Genomic DNA, 19,207 nt, shown 5'->3' on the forward strand with positions numbered 1-19,207 from the left:
CTCCTTTTTCTCCAAAATGGGACAACTATATGATGGGGACAGTACTACAGGATAGGGGGATTGCTACAAGGGGACAAAGATGGGGATCATTACTATAAGATGGGGACAAGGCTGGACACATTACTACAGGATGTGCACATTACGATAAGATGGGGACATTACTATAGCATGGGGACAAGGCTGGACACATTACTACAGGATGTGCACATTACGATAAATGGGGACATTACGATAAGATGGGGACAAGGCTGGGGACATTACTATAGGATGGGGACAAGGATGAGCACATTACTGTAGAATGTGGACTAGGATGGAGCACAATACTATAGGATGGGGACAAGGATGAGCACATTACTGTAGGCTGGGGACTAGGATGGGGCACAATACTACAAGGGGGCAAGCATGGGCACATTACAACAAGATGGGGACCATTACTAAAAGATGTTAGCCAAAATTTCTATATAGTGATAATTGTAACACTATTAGTTACAAGAAAGGGATAAAATGCATAAAAAAAAAATAAATAAATAAGGCATGACATTTTTTTTTACCATCAATTTTTTTTATATATATTTAAACAAAGAATGTGCACATTTATTATAATAAACAAGTGAAAAATGTTGAAAATCAGTGATCCAAAGGTGTGTAAAAAAATATATATGGTACCAATAAAAATGTCACTTTGCCCTGCAAAGAATGCGGCCCCCCAAATTATTTTTTTCCTCTGTGCGGCCCAAACACCCAGCCGAGTTTGAGACCCCTGCTCTATACTATGGTGTTTCACAATCCCTTCCCCCTTCTTTTTGTCCAATCCTACTTTTTGTTTTCAGTGTGTGATTTTTAATCATGTGTTACTAATTGTCTCTAACTGTATTGTTGATCTTTGCCTATAAATGTCTAGAGCTCACTAAAAATGGTAGCCTATGATTAAGGACGCTCTTTTGCGTCGGAAACGCGTCAGGGTCTTCTGAATATGGATGGACTTTTTTAATACTATGTGAAAATAAAGAAAGAAATTATTTTACTTTGGATGTGTTGATATTTTTTCCTCTTATTCCAGCCAGAATGTTCTTGGCATTGTTGCTTACCAAAGTGCCCAGTTAGAAGAAAAATGAGGTTCAGTAACCAGTGATAGCGCAATTTCATCCTCAGTGTCAAGGTGTTAAAAATGGAGCAATATTCCAATTGTATAAAAAGAGATAAATTTTAATATTCAAATAATATTGCAACATGTTTCTTTAAAAAGTCTTCTTACGGCAAAAATAAATGTACGTTCCCATGAACAATGTAAGGCTGCATGCACACGCTGCAGAAAAATTGTTAACATCAAAACTACACCTTTGGGCCAAAAAACGCATAAAAAAGCATGCATTTTCGGTGTTTTCATCGCGTTTATGCCCATGCGTTTTTTAAGTGAAATGAATGCCTGTAAGTGCTAAAAAATGCAGGACAAAAATGGACAAAGAATTGACATGCTGCAGTTTTCTGTAAGCCCAAAACTGCAAGCAAAAAAAAAAAAAGGACATGTGCACAGCATTTCAGAATTCTCAGATTTTGCTGGGGGATGGAAAGACATGCAATGTTTGGAAACAAACTGCACAAAAAAACGCTGCAAAAACTGCAGTGTGACCATGGCGCTTAATAGTTATATACAGTACGTCTGTCCCAAATACTTGGAGTGGAACTTGGTTGGAGTAGCACCCTCAACCATTTCAGCTGTTTGGTCTTACTTAAACTTCATGGAGGAGTACCACTCACCCTGGACTGCTGCTGAAAAAACGGAGTCGGAGAGGAAAGGAATAAACATAGCATTGCATCCATCAAATATGATCATATACAAAAGAAATATAATTCTTGTTAAACAGATATGTCTTAAACATGCCTAGGGTATATGAATCTATCTCCATAACAAAAGTATATTATATATATATAATATATATCTATATATATAATTGCCTTATTCTGTCTGTCTGTCTGTCTGTCTATCTGTCTGTCTATCTGTCTGTCTGTCATGCTCCAAAATTGTGTCCTTACGGTGACACAAAGCTGATTGGCCGCTGGGCTCGCCATGGTCCCGCCCCCCCACACCGATTGGCCGCTCGCCCAGGCTGCGCCCCCACACGGATTAGCCAGCCGCTCGCCCAGGCTCCGCCCCCCCCCCCACAGATTGGCCTCTCGCCCCGGCACCCTGCAGGCATTGGCAATTCGGCCACGCCACGCCCCGCCCCCTCACGCAATGCACGCTAGCTCTGGCCCCGCCCCCTCCCTCCCCCCGCGCATTCCCCGAACTGACACGGCTGTCACCGAGCGAGGTGAGTACTGTACTTCCCCCCCACCCCCCCTGCACATTCCCCGAACTGACACGGCTGTCACCGAGGTGAGTACTGTACTCCCCCCCCACCCTCACCCCCCCCCCCCCCCCCCCGGCCTCCGCTCGCACGGGAGTGGTGTGGATACGTTGGTAACCATGCTCGCATGGTTACAAGCGCATCAAGGTCCTGCTGCTGCGGCGGAAGAAAACATACACACACATCAGATCACACTCACTCTCACACACACCTCACACACACCTCACACACACCTCACACACACCTCACACACACCTCACATCGCATTCACATACTTACAGCATCCGGCGATATCGCTTGCTTCTCGGCCTCGATACTGTGCTGTTGTGACCTTCCAGGACCTGACGGAGGATCACATGGCCAGAGGCATGTGGTATCTCCGGATGTTGTGAGTGTGAGCGCGTATGTGCGATATCGTCAGTGTCTGTGTGTGTGAGTGGATGCGATCGGGTGTGTGTGAGTGGATGCGATCGGGTGTGTGTGAGTGGATGCGATCGGGTGTGTGTGAGTGGATGCGATCGGGTGTGTGTGAGTGGATGCGATCGGGTGTGTGTGAGTGGATGCGATCGGGGGTGTGTGAGTGGATGCGATCGGGTGTGTGTGAGTGGATGCGATCGGGGGTGTGTGAGTGGATGCGATCGGGTGTGTGTGAGTGGATGCGATCGGGTGTGTGTGAGTGGATGCGATCGGGTGTGTGTGAGTGGATGCGATCGGGTGTGTGTGAGTGGATGCGATCGGGTGTGTGTGAGTGGATGCGATCGGGTGTGTGAGTGTCGGCAGAGGAGCACGGCGTGCTGGAGGAGGCTGGGAGCAGAGAGGCTGATCATGGGGAAGGCTGGGAGGGGGAGGCTGATGCTGGGGGAGACTGGGAGGGGAAGGCTGATGCTGAAGGAGGCTGGGAGGGGGAGGCTGGGAGGAAGGAGGCTGGGAGGAGAGAGGCTGATCCTGGGGAAGGCTGGGAAGGGGAGGCTGATGCTGAGGGAGGCTGGAAGGAGAGAGGCTGATGCTGGGGGAGGCTGGAAGGAGAGAGGCTGAGGCTGGGAGGAGAGAGGCTGATGCTGGGGAAGGCTGATGCTGAGGGAGGCTGGGAGGGGAAAGCTGATGCTGGGGAAGGGCTGGGAGGACGGAGGCTGGGAGGAGAGAGGCTGATCCTGGGGAAGGCTGGGAGAGGGAGGCTGATGCTGGAGGAGGCTGGAAGGAGAGAGGCTGATGCTGGCGGAGGCTGATGCTGGGGGAGGCTGGAAGGAGAGAGGCTGATGCTGGTGGAGGCTGATGCTTGGGGAGGCTGGGAGAGGGAGGCTGATGCTGAGGGAGGCTGGGAGGAGGGAGGCTGGGAGAGGTAGGCTGAGAGAAGAGAGGCTGATGCGCACAACACACCACACCACACACACACACACACTGGCAACCACAAACAACTGCCCTACACAGACACCCACACACACAGACAACGCTGCACACACACAACACCCAACACACAAACACCGCGGCACACAAAAATATACGCACATACCGCACAACACACACATTGCACAAAACATACCTCCCCCAAAACACACCACACACACACAAACCGCGCAACACACACACAACGCTACAGACACACAGCGCTCCACAAACAACGCAACACACGCAACACACATACAACACCGCTCTCACCCCCCCGTCACACCCAGACAACACCCAGAACATGTACAGCGCCTACACAAACACTTGGTAACTACACACAACAACATCTATATATATATATATAACAAAAATCATACATGAACTACACAATACGTAAATTCTAGAATACCCGATGCGTAGAATCGGGCCACCTTCTAGTATATATATATATATATATATATATATATATATATATATAAAATCATACACACAAATATTTATAAAAAAAAAAATAGGGGTTATTCGATATTTAAATGCATAATTTGATGTCAATTCAGTAAAATGTCATATTGTTTTCTGTCTAAAATGTATAATTGCCTCATTTAAACCATTTGGATTTAGACATTGCAGCCTGAATATCCAGTATGATTCTTTCATATTAAGAATTATCCTGTTCAATACATCTACTGGAATTTGTTCTACAGGAATTCCTTATACAAGAAAAAAAAGTTTCCATTTTGTTTGACCGTTATGTGTCTAGAAATACTTTTTTTAAAAAAACCTTTGAGGCGTCTTATGCTGGTGTTCATTCATACGGGATCGAAAAGTTTTCACCGTACGACCAACATATTGAAGGCCTATATACAATTTATAACATAAACTACATAACCCGAATCAAAGGATAATTTTTGATTTCATTTAAATATTTCATTAGTGCTATTTGATTTAATAGTTTTTGCCCTATGGTGAATGATTCTACAGCAACATTTTTTTATACCACATTTGTCAACCTCTCCAATATAATTATTGTTAATATTGATATTTCTTTTATTATTTTATCATTCTCTGTTTTATTTGATGTTGTATTTTTAAGCTTACTTTTCTTTAGGACACTCAGTGCCACATATTTTTTTACTGTCATACCTCTTCGGAAGGTAATATTTGGTGATATTTGGTTCATGTGCCAGAATTTCATTAAGTATAGGATCCCTTTTCAGTAGATACCAGTATTTTCTCAAAATATTTTGTATAGTCTCGTTTCCTCTATTATAAACAATGATAAAGTTATACTCCCATCTTTCGCCTATCAGGAGTCTTTTTTTAAATCTATTTTTGTGAATTAGACACGTCTTGTGTGAGATTCATATTTTCTTCAAAGCCTGACTTGATAATTTGTTTAGGATATTTTTGGGCGGGTTGTGCAATGATATTTCTCTCTTTATCGATATTTCTCTCTTTATGTCTGTAGGTCTATATATGTCGCTATTTATCTATCTAATATCTATCTTTATCTATTATTAATTTTTATAGCATTTATTGGTGTCCAAAAACGCTAAAAAAAATTAGGTGAAAAACTTTTCAAAAAACACATCAAAAACTTGTCAAAATGAGCGTTTTGGTCACCGCGTTTTTACTGCCAAGAAATTTAGAAACTATACAGAAATATATGCATCCAAATAATCAACGTGTGCACATATCCTAATACTCTGAAAACATTGTTCCTAGTAGTGACTCGGGAATCAAAGAAGTGTCCAGGTGTCTTCTCCATGCTGTTACCATTCTATTTAAGCGCTGTTTCCATCTACTTCAGAGATTTTGCTGCCCCAGCCCTCCCGTTAGGGTCTTACAGAAAAATGCTTGCGTTTCCATTGACTTCCATTATACTCAGTAATCGAGTTAAGCCCGTCTGAATGTCCGACCTAGTGCTCGCTTAACACTTATACAGATGACTAAGTGATTTTAACTAAACCAGAGCCTGCCTAAAAAGGAAGAATACCTTATTTTTCAAAGCTACAGGTGGCAATAGAAATATAATTTTCCTTCTGGAGGAAAGCCAATTTGCATATGAACGCTGAGTGCACTGAATTTCGTAACTACAAAATGTATCTTCTATTACAACAGTCCCATACAGAGAACTCCTTCTTAAAGCAAACTGTTTGATCATCAACTGATTTTGTTGTGGAAAATCACATTGTGGTTCTATATTTAAATTATATAGTGATGTTCAGAAGTGGATAAACCATTTATTTAATAGAATAAAATAATTATTAAATTTGATCCAAAAACATTCCTCTAAACATTTCTATATAATAATAATAATAATAATAATAATAATAATTCTGTAGATGTAGTATACAATGGAGTTAATAATCCATTTTTTGTTCCCTTTTCTTAGATGTATTCCCGGGTGTCAGATTTGCCAACAGCTCGTCCGGTAAGTTATGGAACACTTTAAATACTGCATGGTATGTGCAGATCTTCTTTTCTAAGTCACAAAACATGGGAAAGAGTGAGCACAACTACACCAAACATATACTGGAAAATCCAGGATAATGGAATCAAGCAAGAGGAGTCCCTTGTTGCATGCAAAAAGTGTGAAAAAGTTTATTAATAACACAGAGAAATATTGTTAAGACCATTTAAAAATGGGAAAGATCAAAAGAATGATCTACCCATGAGCAAATTGGCACATCACCAACCAAAACCTCATGAATTAATATAAAGCATACTAGCTCACAAAAGCAGTACCAAAGGACAGTATACAGCAGTACATAGTCACCAATTGTAGGATTCACATAAATATGGTACAGATCAAAGAGAGCTAATACAATACCAGGTAAGTAAATAGTGAGGGAGGTGGTGTGGGTGCGCCTGCCCCACGCATTACGCCACCATATGTGGCTTCATCATCACATATGGTGGCGTAATGCGTGGGGCAGGCGCACCCACACCACCTCCCTCACTATTTACTTACCTGGTATTGTATTAGCTCTCTTTGATCTGTACCATATTTATGTGAATCCTACAATTGGTGACTATGTACTGCTGTATACTGTCCTTTGGTACTGCTTTTGTGAGCTAGTATGCTTTATATTAATTCATGAGGTTTTGGTTGGTGATGTGCCAATTTGCTCATGGGTAGATCATTCTTTTGATCTTTCCCATTTTTAAATGGTCTTAACAATATTTCTCTGTGTTATTAATAAACTTTTTCACACTTTTTGCATGCAACAAGGGACTCCTCTTGCTTGATTCCATTATCCTGGATTTTCCAGTATATGTTTGGTGTAGTTGTGCTCACTCTTTCCCATGTTTTGTGTTCCAGATTCTATTTATGGGTTGAAGCACACTTCCATTACCTATATATATTTAATGGTGGTGCCGTCCCTATTTTGTTCTATGCTTCTTTTCTAAGTGACATCAACCTAAATGGAAAATAAAAATGTGTGCCATAGGTGTTGCTGTGGCCGTTTGATAAAAGAGCACAGACCTTTTGCTGGAAATGCTGTCCCAAGTCTTGCAGATGACCAAACACAATCAGAAGCTTGGACAGTGGAGAAAGACACAGTCAAAAGTCCTACAAACGCATATGGGACCATTGACTTTCAAGGTGGTTCACAAGGCTGTAAAGCCAAGGTAAATACATATGGTTATCTCAGTCCTTAGATGAATCAATTAAAAGGATTCATTATAATATATATTGCTAATATATCAATTTTTTATGTATCTTAAGGACAGTCATTCTCACAACTGAAAACACAAGTATAAGGCGGGCTTTGCACGTTGCGACATCGCAAGCCGATGCTGCGATGTCGCACACGATAGTCCCCGCCCCCGTCGCAGGTACGATATCTTGTGATAGGGATAATTTTCGCTACGCCAGCTTCACATGCACTCACCTGCCCTGTGACCGTCGCTCTGGCTGGCGACCCGCCTCCTTCCTAAGGGGGCGGGTCGTGCGGCGTCATAGCGACGTCACACGGCAGGCGGCCAATAGCTGCGGAGGGGCGGAGATGAGCAGGATGTAAACATCCCGCCCACCTCCTTCCTTCCGTAGAGCCGACGGCGGCAGGTAAGGTGAAGTTCCTCACTCCTGCGGCATAACACACAGCGATGTGTGCTGCCGCAGGAACGAGGAACAGCATCGTACCATCGCTGCAGCAAAATTATGGAAAAGTCGGAGCTTGCAACGATGATACGATAACGACGCTTTTGCGCTCATTCATCGTATCATCTAGAATTTGCACACTACGACATCGCAAGTGACGCCGGATGTGCGCCACTTTCGATTTGACCCCACCGACATCGCACCTGCGATGTCGTAGTGTGCAAAGCCGCCCTAAGAGGGAAAAAACTATAAGACATATATTATAACATGTGCGGAATAGACACATTTACGGTTTTCCCTTAAAAGTTTTCCCTTTCAACTTTTATTGGTAGTTCGTCTTGGTCATATTAAAAGTAATAAAGTCAGACTATACTCACCATTCACAAGTCTAGTGCCATGTCTCTGCCACTGCTCTGGTGATGCACATGGATGTGATGTCAATGGCACTGCAGACGATCACTAGGCTCAGTGCCTCATGCTTCTTACTGCTGAGCCCAGCTCCTACACAATCACGATGGCTTAGAGCGGCGTCACACGGGACAACCTATCGGGCGATTGCATGAGCGATCGTACCCGCCCCCGTCGTTTGTGTGTCACGGGCAATTAGTTGCCCATGGCACACAATGTCGTTAACCCCGTCACACGTACTTACCTCCCGGACGACGTCGCTGTGGGCGGCGAACATCCTCTTCCTGAAGGGGGAGGGACATTCGGCATCACAGCGACGTCACACAGTGGCCGGCCAATAGAAGCGGAGGGGCAGAGATGAGCAGGACGTAACATCCCGCCCACCTCCTTCCTTCCGCACTGCCGGCTGGACGCAGGGAAACTGTGTTCGTCATTCCTGGGGTGTCACACAGAGTGATGTGTGCTGCCTCGGGAACAATGAACAACTGGAGCACAGAAGGAGGACCGACATTTTGAAAATGAACGACGTGTCAATGAGCAACGATAAGGTGAGTATTTTTGCTCGTTCACAGTCATGTGACAGCTACGATATCTCTAATAACGCCGGATGTGCGTCACGGAATCCGTGACCTCGACGACATATCGCCCGAAATATCGTAGTGTGTGACGCCGCCCTTAGACGCATGCTTGACCCAGTGAGAGTGAGTATCAGATGATTTTACTATTTTTAATACTACCAGGATGTATTAGTAAAAAAAAATGTGAATGTGGAAAACCATTCAGATTAAATCTACAGCTTTGTCTAATTACATCAATTTCCTTTAGTTTGTTAGATTATCTTGTGACAGTAAGATTGAAGATATACTTCACCTCATGGTCAAGGAATGGAGAATGCAGCTTCCAAAACTGCTTATTTCTGTACATGGTGGTACACAGAAATTTGACCTTCACCCTCGTATTAAAGATGCACTGTCCAAGGGATTTATTAAAGCTGCAGGGACTACAAGAGCTTGGATATTGACAGGAGGCGTGAATAATGGTAATTTATTAAATATAACTGTATCATTGCTTATATGCTTTGCAAAAAGTCATAAAATTCTGCTGACAAGTAGAGCTGGGTTGGGTTATCAGTAGAGATGGGAGAATAGTCAAATATTCGGGTTCAGATCCTTCATGCCAAATAATTTCTATTATTCATGTATTGGTACCGAATAATGAACCTAATGCAAGTCAATGGGAAACTCAATGTTCTTATCTCCTGAAAGTAGGTCTGGAAGAGCTGTAAAAATGATGAAATGATGTGTGTTATTGAGGATAGGTCGGCTTGACCTTTGTGTTAGGTATGGATTTTCTGCTATGCAACTGATGATGATTGCTATGTTGTTCTATATTTTCAATAAAAATAGATTCAACCTAAAAATGATGAAATGGATGAAACAGTATTAAAACTTAATGGGAACAGCATGGAGAAGATGCATGATTGCATTTCTGACTCACATTTGGTTCTGGGAATAATGTTTTCAGAGTGTTACGGAGATTAAAACTGGAGAATAAGACTTACAGAGTTTCCCGCGGCTGTCACACTGCTTCCTGGTCCAATCATTAAAGTTCATGAATATGCACTGCTTCCCCCACCCACCCTCTGTAACACTGTCTGTGATTGGTTGAAGTCTGCTTGCCCTGCCCACCCTCTGTAACAATGCATGTGATTGGTTGCATTCCTGCTTTCCCCGTCCACCCTTTGTGCAAGCATCTGTGATGGTTGCCCTCACACTAGCTGTTTGGGTCCCCAAGTGGAGTGTAAAAATAAATAAATAATTTGAAAAAATGGTGTATAGTCCCCTATATTTTGATACCCAGCACAGACAGAGCAGATAGCTAAAGGCTGCAGCCCAGCTGTGTGCATTATCTTGACTGTGTATCAAAATTTGAGGGACCCATATATTTTTCTCATTATTTAAAAAAGGAAAACAAAACTTTTTGAGGTCTTCCCCAATTTTGATACCCAATCAAGATATAGCAGACAACTGGGAACTGATCTCAAGCAGGGGAGGCCCAAGATTATTGGGCCCTCCCCGGTTGACAAATACAGTGCTGTGCAAATTAATTGGGACAGCAAAAAAACAGATATTTTTGAATATTTAATAATAAAATCTTATAATGCACTGTTACATACCAATTTTAGTAAGAAATATGTCCTCCTTTAGCAGATATGAAATTTTCAATGCGTTTTGGCATTGATTCTACCAAGTTGTTGCATAAATTCTACATCATGGAACCACACTTGTATGGCACTGTTTATCATGCGTTCTTTGGTTGTATAGTCCAGTTTACCAAGACGTCTCTAGTCTTCACAATGCTCTACAAATTTTCTATAGGATTTAAGTCTGGTGAATTGCCAGGCCAGTCCAGCACTTCTACTTTATTTTCTTCCAGGAATTTCTTCACACACTTGGAATTGTGGCATGGAGCCAAATCTTGTTGGAATCACCCTTCAAATTTACGCATGAATGGCACAATTAAAACGTTTTAAAACGTCTATGTATTTGGAGGAATTCACCATATCATCAACAGGAAATAAGCTCCTTGTACCATCAGCTGTAAAGAAGTCCCAAAACATCTATTTTTGAGGGTGTTTTACAGTTTGTTGAATATGATCAGCTCGCAATGGTTCATTTTTGCTTTTTCTAACAACACTTGCTCTGTACCCTTGAACAAAATGATTGGTTTCATCACTGAAAATTACCTTTTTCCACTGGCTAGTTGTCAAAGATTTATATTTTTTTCCCATGCGAGTCGTTTTGCCTTCATTGGAGATGTCAGAAGTTGATTCTTTACTGGCTTTGTTGCCCTCCGACCAATTTCCAAAAGCCTGTGCCGTACAGTCGAATCGCTAATATCAATACCTGCAGCAAACAAGTCTCTTTGGAGGTCTTTACTTGTTTTTCTTACATTCATTTTACTATTTCTGACAAGTATTTTATCAGTTCTTGGTGTCGTTTTCCTTTTTCTTCCACATTTCCCTTTTCGTTTTGGAGAAAACGATCCAGTTTCATTGTGTGAGCGAATTATTCTTGAAACCGTAGATTTTCCAATACCAACGGTGGAAGCGATTTTTCTTACAGTCAGACTTGTATGTTCATTAAGAGTAATAATTCTAGACCTCTTCCGTGGAGTAACATCTATTTTTACAGGCATGAATCATACTGAGAGAAAAACTACACTAAACCACTCGTCAGAGAAACAAGCTCTCAACTGAAGCTGAGGTGGCGGCTAGCTGTTATTTTCTGACTAAAACAAGTCAAAACACAATTTGTAAGTCAAGGTTGTACACTCACACCTGTTCAAGGCAGTTAAAACTGGTTTGAATTACTGACTGGTAACCAACTTTTGATTTTACTTAAAGGGAACCTGTCATCAGAAATTTCGCCCAAAAGCTAAAAGCTTCCCCCTCTGCAGCTCCTGGGCTGCATTCTAGGAAGGTCCCTGTTATTATTGTGCCCCATGTGAGACCAAAATAAAGCCTTTATAAAGTTCTACCTTTTTGTATGCAGCTTCTGTAAATCCGTCACGGGGGCGGGCTCTCTGCCGTCCGTTATTCTGCCTCCTGGTCCTGTATGCCGCCCCCATCGCTCCTTTCCATATCTGATGCACCGCCCACTGCTCCAGCCATCCCCGCGCATGCCCAGTGCCAGTCTCACAGGACTGAGCACTGTGACTGCTGGTGACGTGTGCGCAGGCAAGTGATTATGGACGGGACTGTGACTGTTATCAGCAAGTACCCGGCCATAATCTCGTGAGCGCGCAAACCTCTCCAGCGTCACACTGTGCTCAGGGTAGTGCTAGACTGTATGGGCTGCTTTCAGGGATGACGTCCCTTTGTCATGTGATAGTATTTTGAACACGCCCCTATCACATGACAAAGGGACGTCATCCCTGGAAGCAGCCCATACAGTCTAGCACTACCCTGAGCACAGTGTGTCTGACCGCTGGAGAGGTTTGCGCGCTCAAGAGATTATGGCCGGGTACTTGCTGATAACAGTCACAGTCCCGTCCATAATCACTTGTCTGCGCACATGTCACCAGCGGTCAAACTGCTCAGTCCTGTGAGACTGGCACTGGGCATGCGCGGGGATGGCTGGAGCAGTGGGCGGTGCATCAGATATGGAAAGGAGCGATGGGGGCGGCATACAGGACCAGGAGGCAGAATAACGGACGGCAGAGAGCCCGCCCCCGGGACGGATTTACAGAAGCTGCATACAAAAAGGTAGAACTTTATAAAGGCTTTATTTTGGTCTCACATGGGGCACAATAATAACAGGGATCTTCCTAGAATGCAGCCCAGGAGCTGCAGAGGGGGAATCTTTTAGCTTTTGGGCGAAATTTCTGATGACAGGTTCCCTTTAAAGAATGCTTTGTCCCAATTAATTTGCACAGCACTGTAGCAGCTCACAGCCACCCCAGAATTCTAGTGCTTTACCCTGCCCATCCAGATTGTCCTGGAGCGGTGGCAATCGGGATAATATAAGGGGTTAATCACAGCTATGATTTATCAAAAAGTCACAGCTCCCACGAAACAATGGATTAGTAAAGGAGAGGGGTCTATGAGACTCCCAATTAGTAACCTTGTAAGTCAAAAGAAATAAACAAAACACAGAAAAATCTGTTTTTACAAAAAACACCCTCTTTCTCTGATTTATTAACCCCAAAACACCCCTGCAGGTCCGACATAATACACACGTGGTGCCATGACAATACCAATTCTGTTACATCTGAGGTTGCAGTGCACATTCACATTAGAAAACGTGACTTATCAAAATGGCATGCAGGACACACTGACAGACCCGCAGCTGTGAGCAGTGACATCATTGAGATAACTTGAGGTCAGAGCTGGCAGTTCCCACAGTCGCAGCTATGATCTCAGGTAAACTCATTGATCTCAGTGACCTCACCTCAGGTGAACTCATTGAGGTAAATGATGAATTACAGGATTACGAGACATACGCACATTGAGTATTTGTTTGCAGACATTTATGAACCAAATCTGCATCGCCTGGTAGAAAAAAGCACCAACACCACATCAAAAATGCATGATGTTTCAGTGTGTTTTTCTGCCAGGAGATGCAGATTTGGTGTAGAAGTCTCTGGATCCAAATACGAAATGTGCACATATCTCCTAATCCAATAATCTGGCATTGACTTCAAAGAGTTCACCTGAGGTTACAGCTGGGGTTCCCACGGTATCCAAGCTGTGTCCTTAGGTGAACTGACCTCAAGTGAACCCCAGAAACTCAGTGACCTCACCTCAGGTGAACTCAATAAACTCAGCTGCGATGAGTTCACTGAAATTACTGCATCTCCTGGTAGAAACGCTCCGAAAACACAATGTTCTGACGCTTTTTGGTGTGTTTTTCTGCCAGGAGAGGCAGTGAACTCAGGTGAAGTAATTGAACTCAATGCTGGATTACCAGATTAGTAGATGTGTGCACATTGAATATTTGGTTGCAGACATTTTTGCACCAAATCTGCATCTCCTAGTAGAAAAACGCACTGAAACGGCATGCATATTTTATGCCGTTTCGTTGTGGTTTTCTTTCAGGAGATACAGATTTGGTGCAGAAATGTCTGCAACAAAACACTCAAAGTGCACACATCACCTAATCTGGTAATCTGGCACTGACTTCAATGAGATAACCTAAGGTGAGGTCACTGAGTTCAATGAATTCACCTAAGATGGGTTCACCTGAGGTCACAGAAGGGGTATAGTAGGAAACCCAGCTGTGACATCAGGTGAACTCAGTGACATCAATGCTCTCACAGCTGCAACTCAGTCAGTATGTCCCTGACGCCACAGTGAGTGGTCACATTTTCTAATGTGACCGCGCACTGCGAACTCAGATGTAGCAGAACTGGGATCGTCGCGGGACGTCATTGCATAGATTACGTTGGACCTGCAGGGGTGTCTGGAGGTTAATAAATTGGAGAAAGAGGGAGATTTTTTTAAATAAAAGATTTTTCTCTGTTTATTTCTTCTGACTTACAGGGTTAGTAGTGGGGGGTCTCAAAGACTTCCCATTACAAACCTTGGGCTTGATGACAGCTGTGATTTTTTGACACATCACAGCTGTCATTAACCCCTTATATTACCCAGATTGCCACCGCACCAGGGCAATCGGGATGAGGCAAGTAAAGCGCCAGAATTGGCGTATTTAATGGATGCACAAATTCTGGGGTGGCTGCTATTTTTAGACTGGGAAGAGCCCAATAAACCATGGACCCTTCCCAACATGAGAATAACAGCCCCCAGTTGTCCGCTTTATCTTGGCTGAGTATCAAAATTGGGGGGGACCTTCTGATATTTTTTAAAATTATTTTGATACACAGCCAAGATAATCAGGAATAGAGAACAGGAGTTTTTTAGTGCAAAAGAATACAAATTTTATTCATAAATAAAGGCATAGAGGTGAACATCCAAATGTCATAAAAACATGTTAAAAGGGTGAAGAGCGGGCGACCCCCCCATGAGGTCAGAAGAGATCCATATTGGGACATGTTGGAACAAAAACTTAAATGTATGCTAATAGGGTTACGTACGTTTCGATATCTTTAAAATCTTCGTTAGGAAAGAGGCATCTTCCCTGACGAAGATTTTAAAGATATCGAAATGTACGTATGCTCTTGGCTCTTCTGAGGCCCTCCTCGGACGGGGCCCCCCTATTACATCTGCTTGTACTGGTGAGAAGCCCCATTCAGGCTCCTCCATTCTTGTACCTTTTCCATATATAGCTTTTCCTGGGACTGCTGGTAACTATACAACCCTATATGCATTTACAGCTTTGGTTTGTTGGTCTGTTGTATCCCTACCTTCAATATGGAATTTAATTTAATTATACAGACACCTAACCTTCCATTTGGAGTCTGTGTGAATTCATGGACCCTATTAGCATACATTTAAGTTTTTGTTCCAACATGTCCCAATATGGATCTCTTCTGACCTCATGGGGGGTCATCCGCTCTTCACCCTTTTAACATGCTTTTATGACATTTGGATGTTCACCTCTATGTCTTGATTTATGAATAAAATTTGTATTCTTTTGCACTAAAATAACTCTTGTTCTCTTCTTCTTGATATGACACTGAGTTTGTGCCTTATGTGGGGATTCAGTCGAATCAAAACCCACCTTCTTCTCTGTATGGTATTGTGGAGCATTTTCTCCCTAACAGCCAAGATAATGTACACAGCTGGGGGCTGCAGCCTGTAGCTGTCTGCTTAATTTGCACTTGGTATCAAAATAGGGTGGACCCTACGTCATTTTTTGCAACTATTAATTTATTTTTAAATTCCACTTTGGCGATCCAGAAAGCTAGTGTGACTGCAATCACAGACACTGTCACAGAGGGTGGATGGGGAAGACAGGACTGTAACCAATCACAGACGGTTACAGAGGGTGGGCGTGGGAAGCAGTGCATATACGTAAGGAATAATGAGCGGACCAGGAAGCAGTGTTACAGCTGCAGGAAACTCACTAAGTATAATTCTTCTGCTTTAATGACCATATGTCATTTTTTTTCTTGCACTGTGCCTCCCAATAACAGTAATGCCAGTAGCAAAGATGGCACAAGCATTACTATGATTGGCAGGCAATCCCTACATGTTTAGTGGCTGAAAATCAGACACCAAACGTGGGGAGAAGACTCCAAACTCACGAGGCGAATAGTAAAATGCTTGTCAAGTGACTGATATCATGAATACCTTAATATTTGTGTGAGCAATCAATAATGCTGAATATACACTATTTGCTCATCAATAGTTGTCAGGCCTTTATATCCATAGTTACTTTTTTTTAAAGGTGCTGCTGAACACATTGGAGATGCTTTGAAGGACCACGCTTCTCATCTTTGCCATAAAGTTTGCACTATTGGAATAACGCCATGGGGTCTTATTGATGGTAGACAGGACCTGCTTGGAAGAAATGTAAGCCAAAGTTCTCCAATTTTTCCCAATATTTCCAATTTCATTGTATTTGTTACTAATATTGGGTTGTTCCCCCCTGAAGGTTGTAGCTCCATATCAAACATTGAGGAACCCTCTGAGCAAACTGCAGATACTGAACAGAGTTCACACACATTTCATCTTGGTGGATGATGGAACAGTTGGACAATATGGAGCAGACATTCACATACGACAGGAATTAGAAAGCAGAATCTCTCTACAGCAAATTCATGCCAGTAATTTTCCTTTAACTGATACTGATTGACTGCTTTGTGTGTTCAACTAACCTAATGAATTAGAGAGAAAATAACATGTCTAAAATTTATAGATGTAGTTCTATAGAACAATATCTAGGATTGTACTTTATTTACATTTTATGGAGTGCTGAAATACAATATATTTTTAGGGACTGGAAAGCGTATTCCAATTGTGGCTCTGATACTGGAAGGTGGTCCCAACACTATATTTACAGTCTTTGACTATCTTCAGCAAACCCCTCCGGTGCCTGTGGTGGTTTGTGATGGAAGTGGCAGAGCAGCTGACCTCCTGGCATATGTTTATAAGCAGACAGAGAGTCAAGGGTAAGAGAGTAATTCACATCTATACTAAAACTAGTGAAAAAATATTTCATTAATATTACTTTGCTTGTTTGTTCTCAGAAATCTTTTAGATGGAGTACAATCTGATGTTATCACCACCATAAAGAAAACATTTGGCCTCAATCAGAGCGAAGCTATCCATATGTTTCACACTTTAATGGCGTGCATGAAGACTAAGCACCTAGTAAGTTTCATGACCCCCAAATATTTGATTCTACATTCAGAATATACGTCTTCTCTTATAAGGTTTACCTGTTATTTTTAACCCATTTTTAAATCCTTATTACAAATTCTGAGTAGTGATGGGTGGACTTGCATATATCTGGGACCGGCGGGACTAGCCGGATTAAAAAATAAAACAAAAGAAGGTTCCAGCCCGGAATTGATCCTGGATATCTGGCCGAATGCAGGACCCCCATATAAGTCTCTGTGGTCAGAATTCGGTGCTTACAAATTTTTGAAGAAGGGATAGGGGGATTAGAGCAAGTGCACTATACTTACCGAGTCCTCGGCACAGCTGTAACTGCTTCTGGGCCGCTCATTTTACTTCCGGGGCCACTCATTATCGCTCATGCATATTTACTGATTCCCCCTTCCACTGGCAGTCCTGGCGTCTGTGATTGGTTGCAGTGAGACAGCTCCGCTAGCTTGTGGGACAGCGTGTCTGGCTGCTTGCAATCATAACCCTGTCTGTAGGTTATTGTAAATTGGTGTAAAAATAAATTAAAAAAAAATTGTCGCAGGGTTCCCCCATATTATGATACCCAGCACAGATAAATCAAACGGTTGCAGCCCCCAGCCGTGTGCTTATCTTGGCTGTGCATCAAAATAAGAGGAACCGCATGCGGCTTTTTTTTATTATTATTTAAACAAATATTTTTTTTAAAAACAACATGCGGTCCTCCCAATTTTGATACACAGCTATGATAAAGCCCAACAGCTGGGGGATTATATTCTCATGGGGAGACCCATGCTTATTGGCCCCCCTCAACCTAAAATTAGTATCCAGCAGCTTCCCAGGATTATCCCATCCATTAGATATGACAATCCCGGCACTTTACCCGCCTCTTCCCGATTGCCATGGTGTGGTGGTAATTGAGGTAATAAAGAGTTAATAACATCCTACAGCTGCCACTAAGTCCTAGATTAGTAATGGCAGGCATCTCTGAGTCCCCCATTACTAATCAGTATGTGAAAAAATAAACAAAAACATCCAAAAAAATCAATTATTTGAAATAAAATACAAAAAAAATCCTCTTTCACCAATTAATTAACCCCAAAAACTCTCAGGTCTGACGTAATCCACACGAGGTCCCACAATGATTCCAGCTCTGCTACATCTGGGGGCTCAGTGCATGGCCATAGAAGGTGACCACCCACTGTGAGCTTCAGGCAGATAATGAATAAGCCGCAAAATGAGCAATGACGTCACTCAAGCTATTAGCAGTCACAGCTGAAGGTTCACATGATTCTCCACCTGTGATCACAAGAAACCTGACCTCAGGTAATCTTATTAAACTCATTAACCTCACCTCAGGTCAAGTCTCTGAGTTCACAGACCTGTATTTCCTTGCAGAAAACTGCTGTTTTTTTTGCCAAGAGATGCAGATTTAGTGCTGAACATTTGACACCATACTACAGCACCCAATCTACACCTCCTGGCAAGATATGGCATCACTACCGCATCATACCATTTTTTTTAGCATTATTGGGCCAATAGATGCAAATTTGGTGATGACATTTTTACACTATATTCCTGCACTCAATCTACACCTCCTGGAAAAAATTGCACTTTTTTGCCAGGAGGTTTAGATTGAGTGCAGCAATATGCTGTTGAAACTTCGGCACCAAATTTACATCTCTTGGCAAAAAAACACGGTTTTCTGCCAAGAGATGCAGATCTGTGAACTCAGTGACTTCACTTGAGGTGAGGTCACTGAGGTCACTTGCGGTCAGGTTACCTGCGATCACAGGTGGAGAACCGTGGGAACCTCCAGCTGTTACCGCAAATAATCTGAGTGACATCATCGCTCATCGCACGGCTCAGTTTCTGCCTGAAGCTCACAGTGGGCGGTTATGTTCTATGATAGCCAGCCCATCACTTCAGATGTAGCAGAGCTGGAATCATCATGGAACCTCATGTGAATTACGTTGTACCTGGGTGTTTTGGGGGTTAATAAAGTGATGAAAGAGGGTGTTTTCTTGTATTTTAATTCAAATAAAGGATTTTCTCGGTGTTCGTGTTTATTTCTTTTCACTTACAGCTTAGTAATGGGGGGACTCATAGATGCCTCCCATTACTAATCTAGAGCTCAGTGGCAGCAGTGAGCTGACATTAACCCCTTATTACTCTGACTGCCACTGC

The 19,207-nt window shown here is 42.8% G+C and overlaps 1 protein-coding gene across 1 annotated transcript in view; it reads left to right on the plus strand.

The window, feature by feature from the left end:
- The window catches only part of LOC142302574 (transient receptor potential cation channel subfamily M member 7-like), a 254,559-nt gene that overhangs the window by 37,970 nt on the left and 197,382 nt on the right, over window positions 1-19,207 (plus strand). Inside the window, 7 exon segments of the mRNA XM_075343678.1 lie at window positions 6,130-6,168; window positions 7,190-7,370; window positions 9,076-9,289; window positions 16,101-16,225; window positions 16,308-16,479; window positions 16,650-16,824; window positions 16,903-17,026. Coding sequence (XP_075199793.1) covers window positions 6,130-6,168; window positions 7,190-7,370; window positions 9,076-9,289; window positions 16,101-16,225; window positions 16,308-16,479; window positions 16,650-16,824; window positions 16,903-17,026 — 1,030 coding nt within the window.

Source organism: Anomaloglossus baeobatrachus, chromosome 4 (genome assembly GCF_048569485.1).
Source record: "Anomaloglossus baeobatrachus isolate aAnoBae1 chromosome 4, aAnoBae1.hap1, whole genome shotgun sequence".
NCBI lineage: Eukaryota > Metazoa > Chordata > Amphibia > Anura > Aromobatidae > Anomaloglossus > Anomaloglossus baeobatrachus.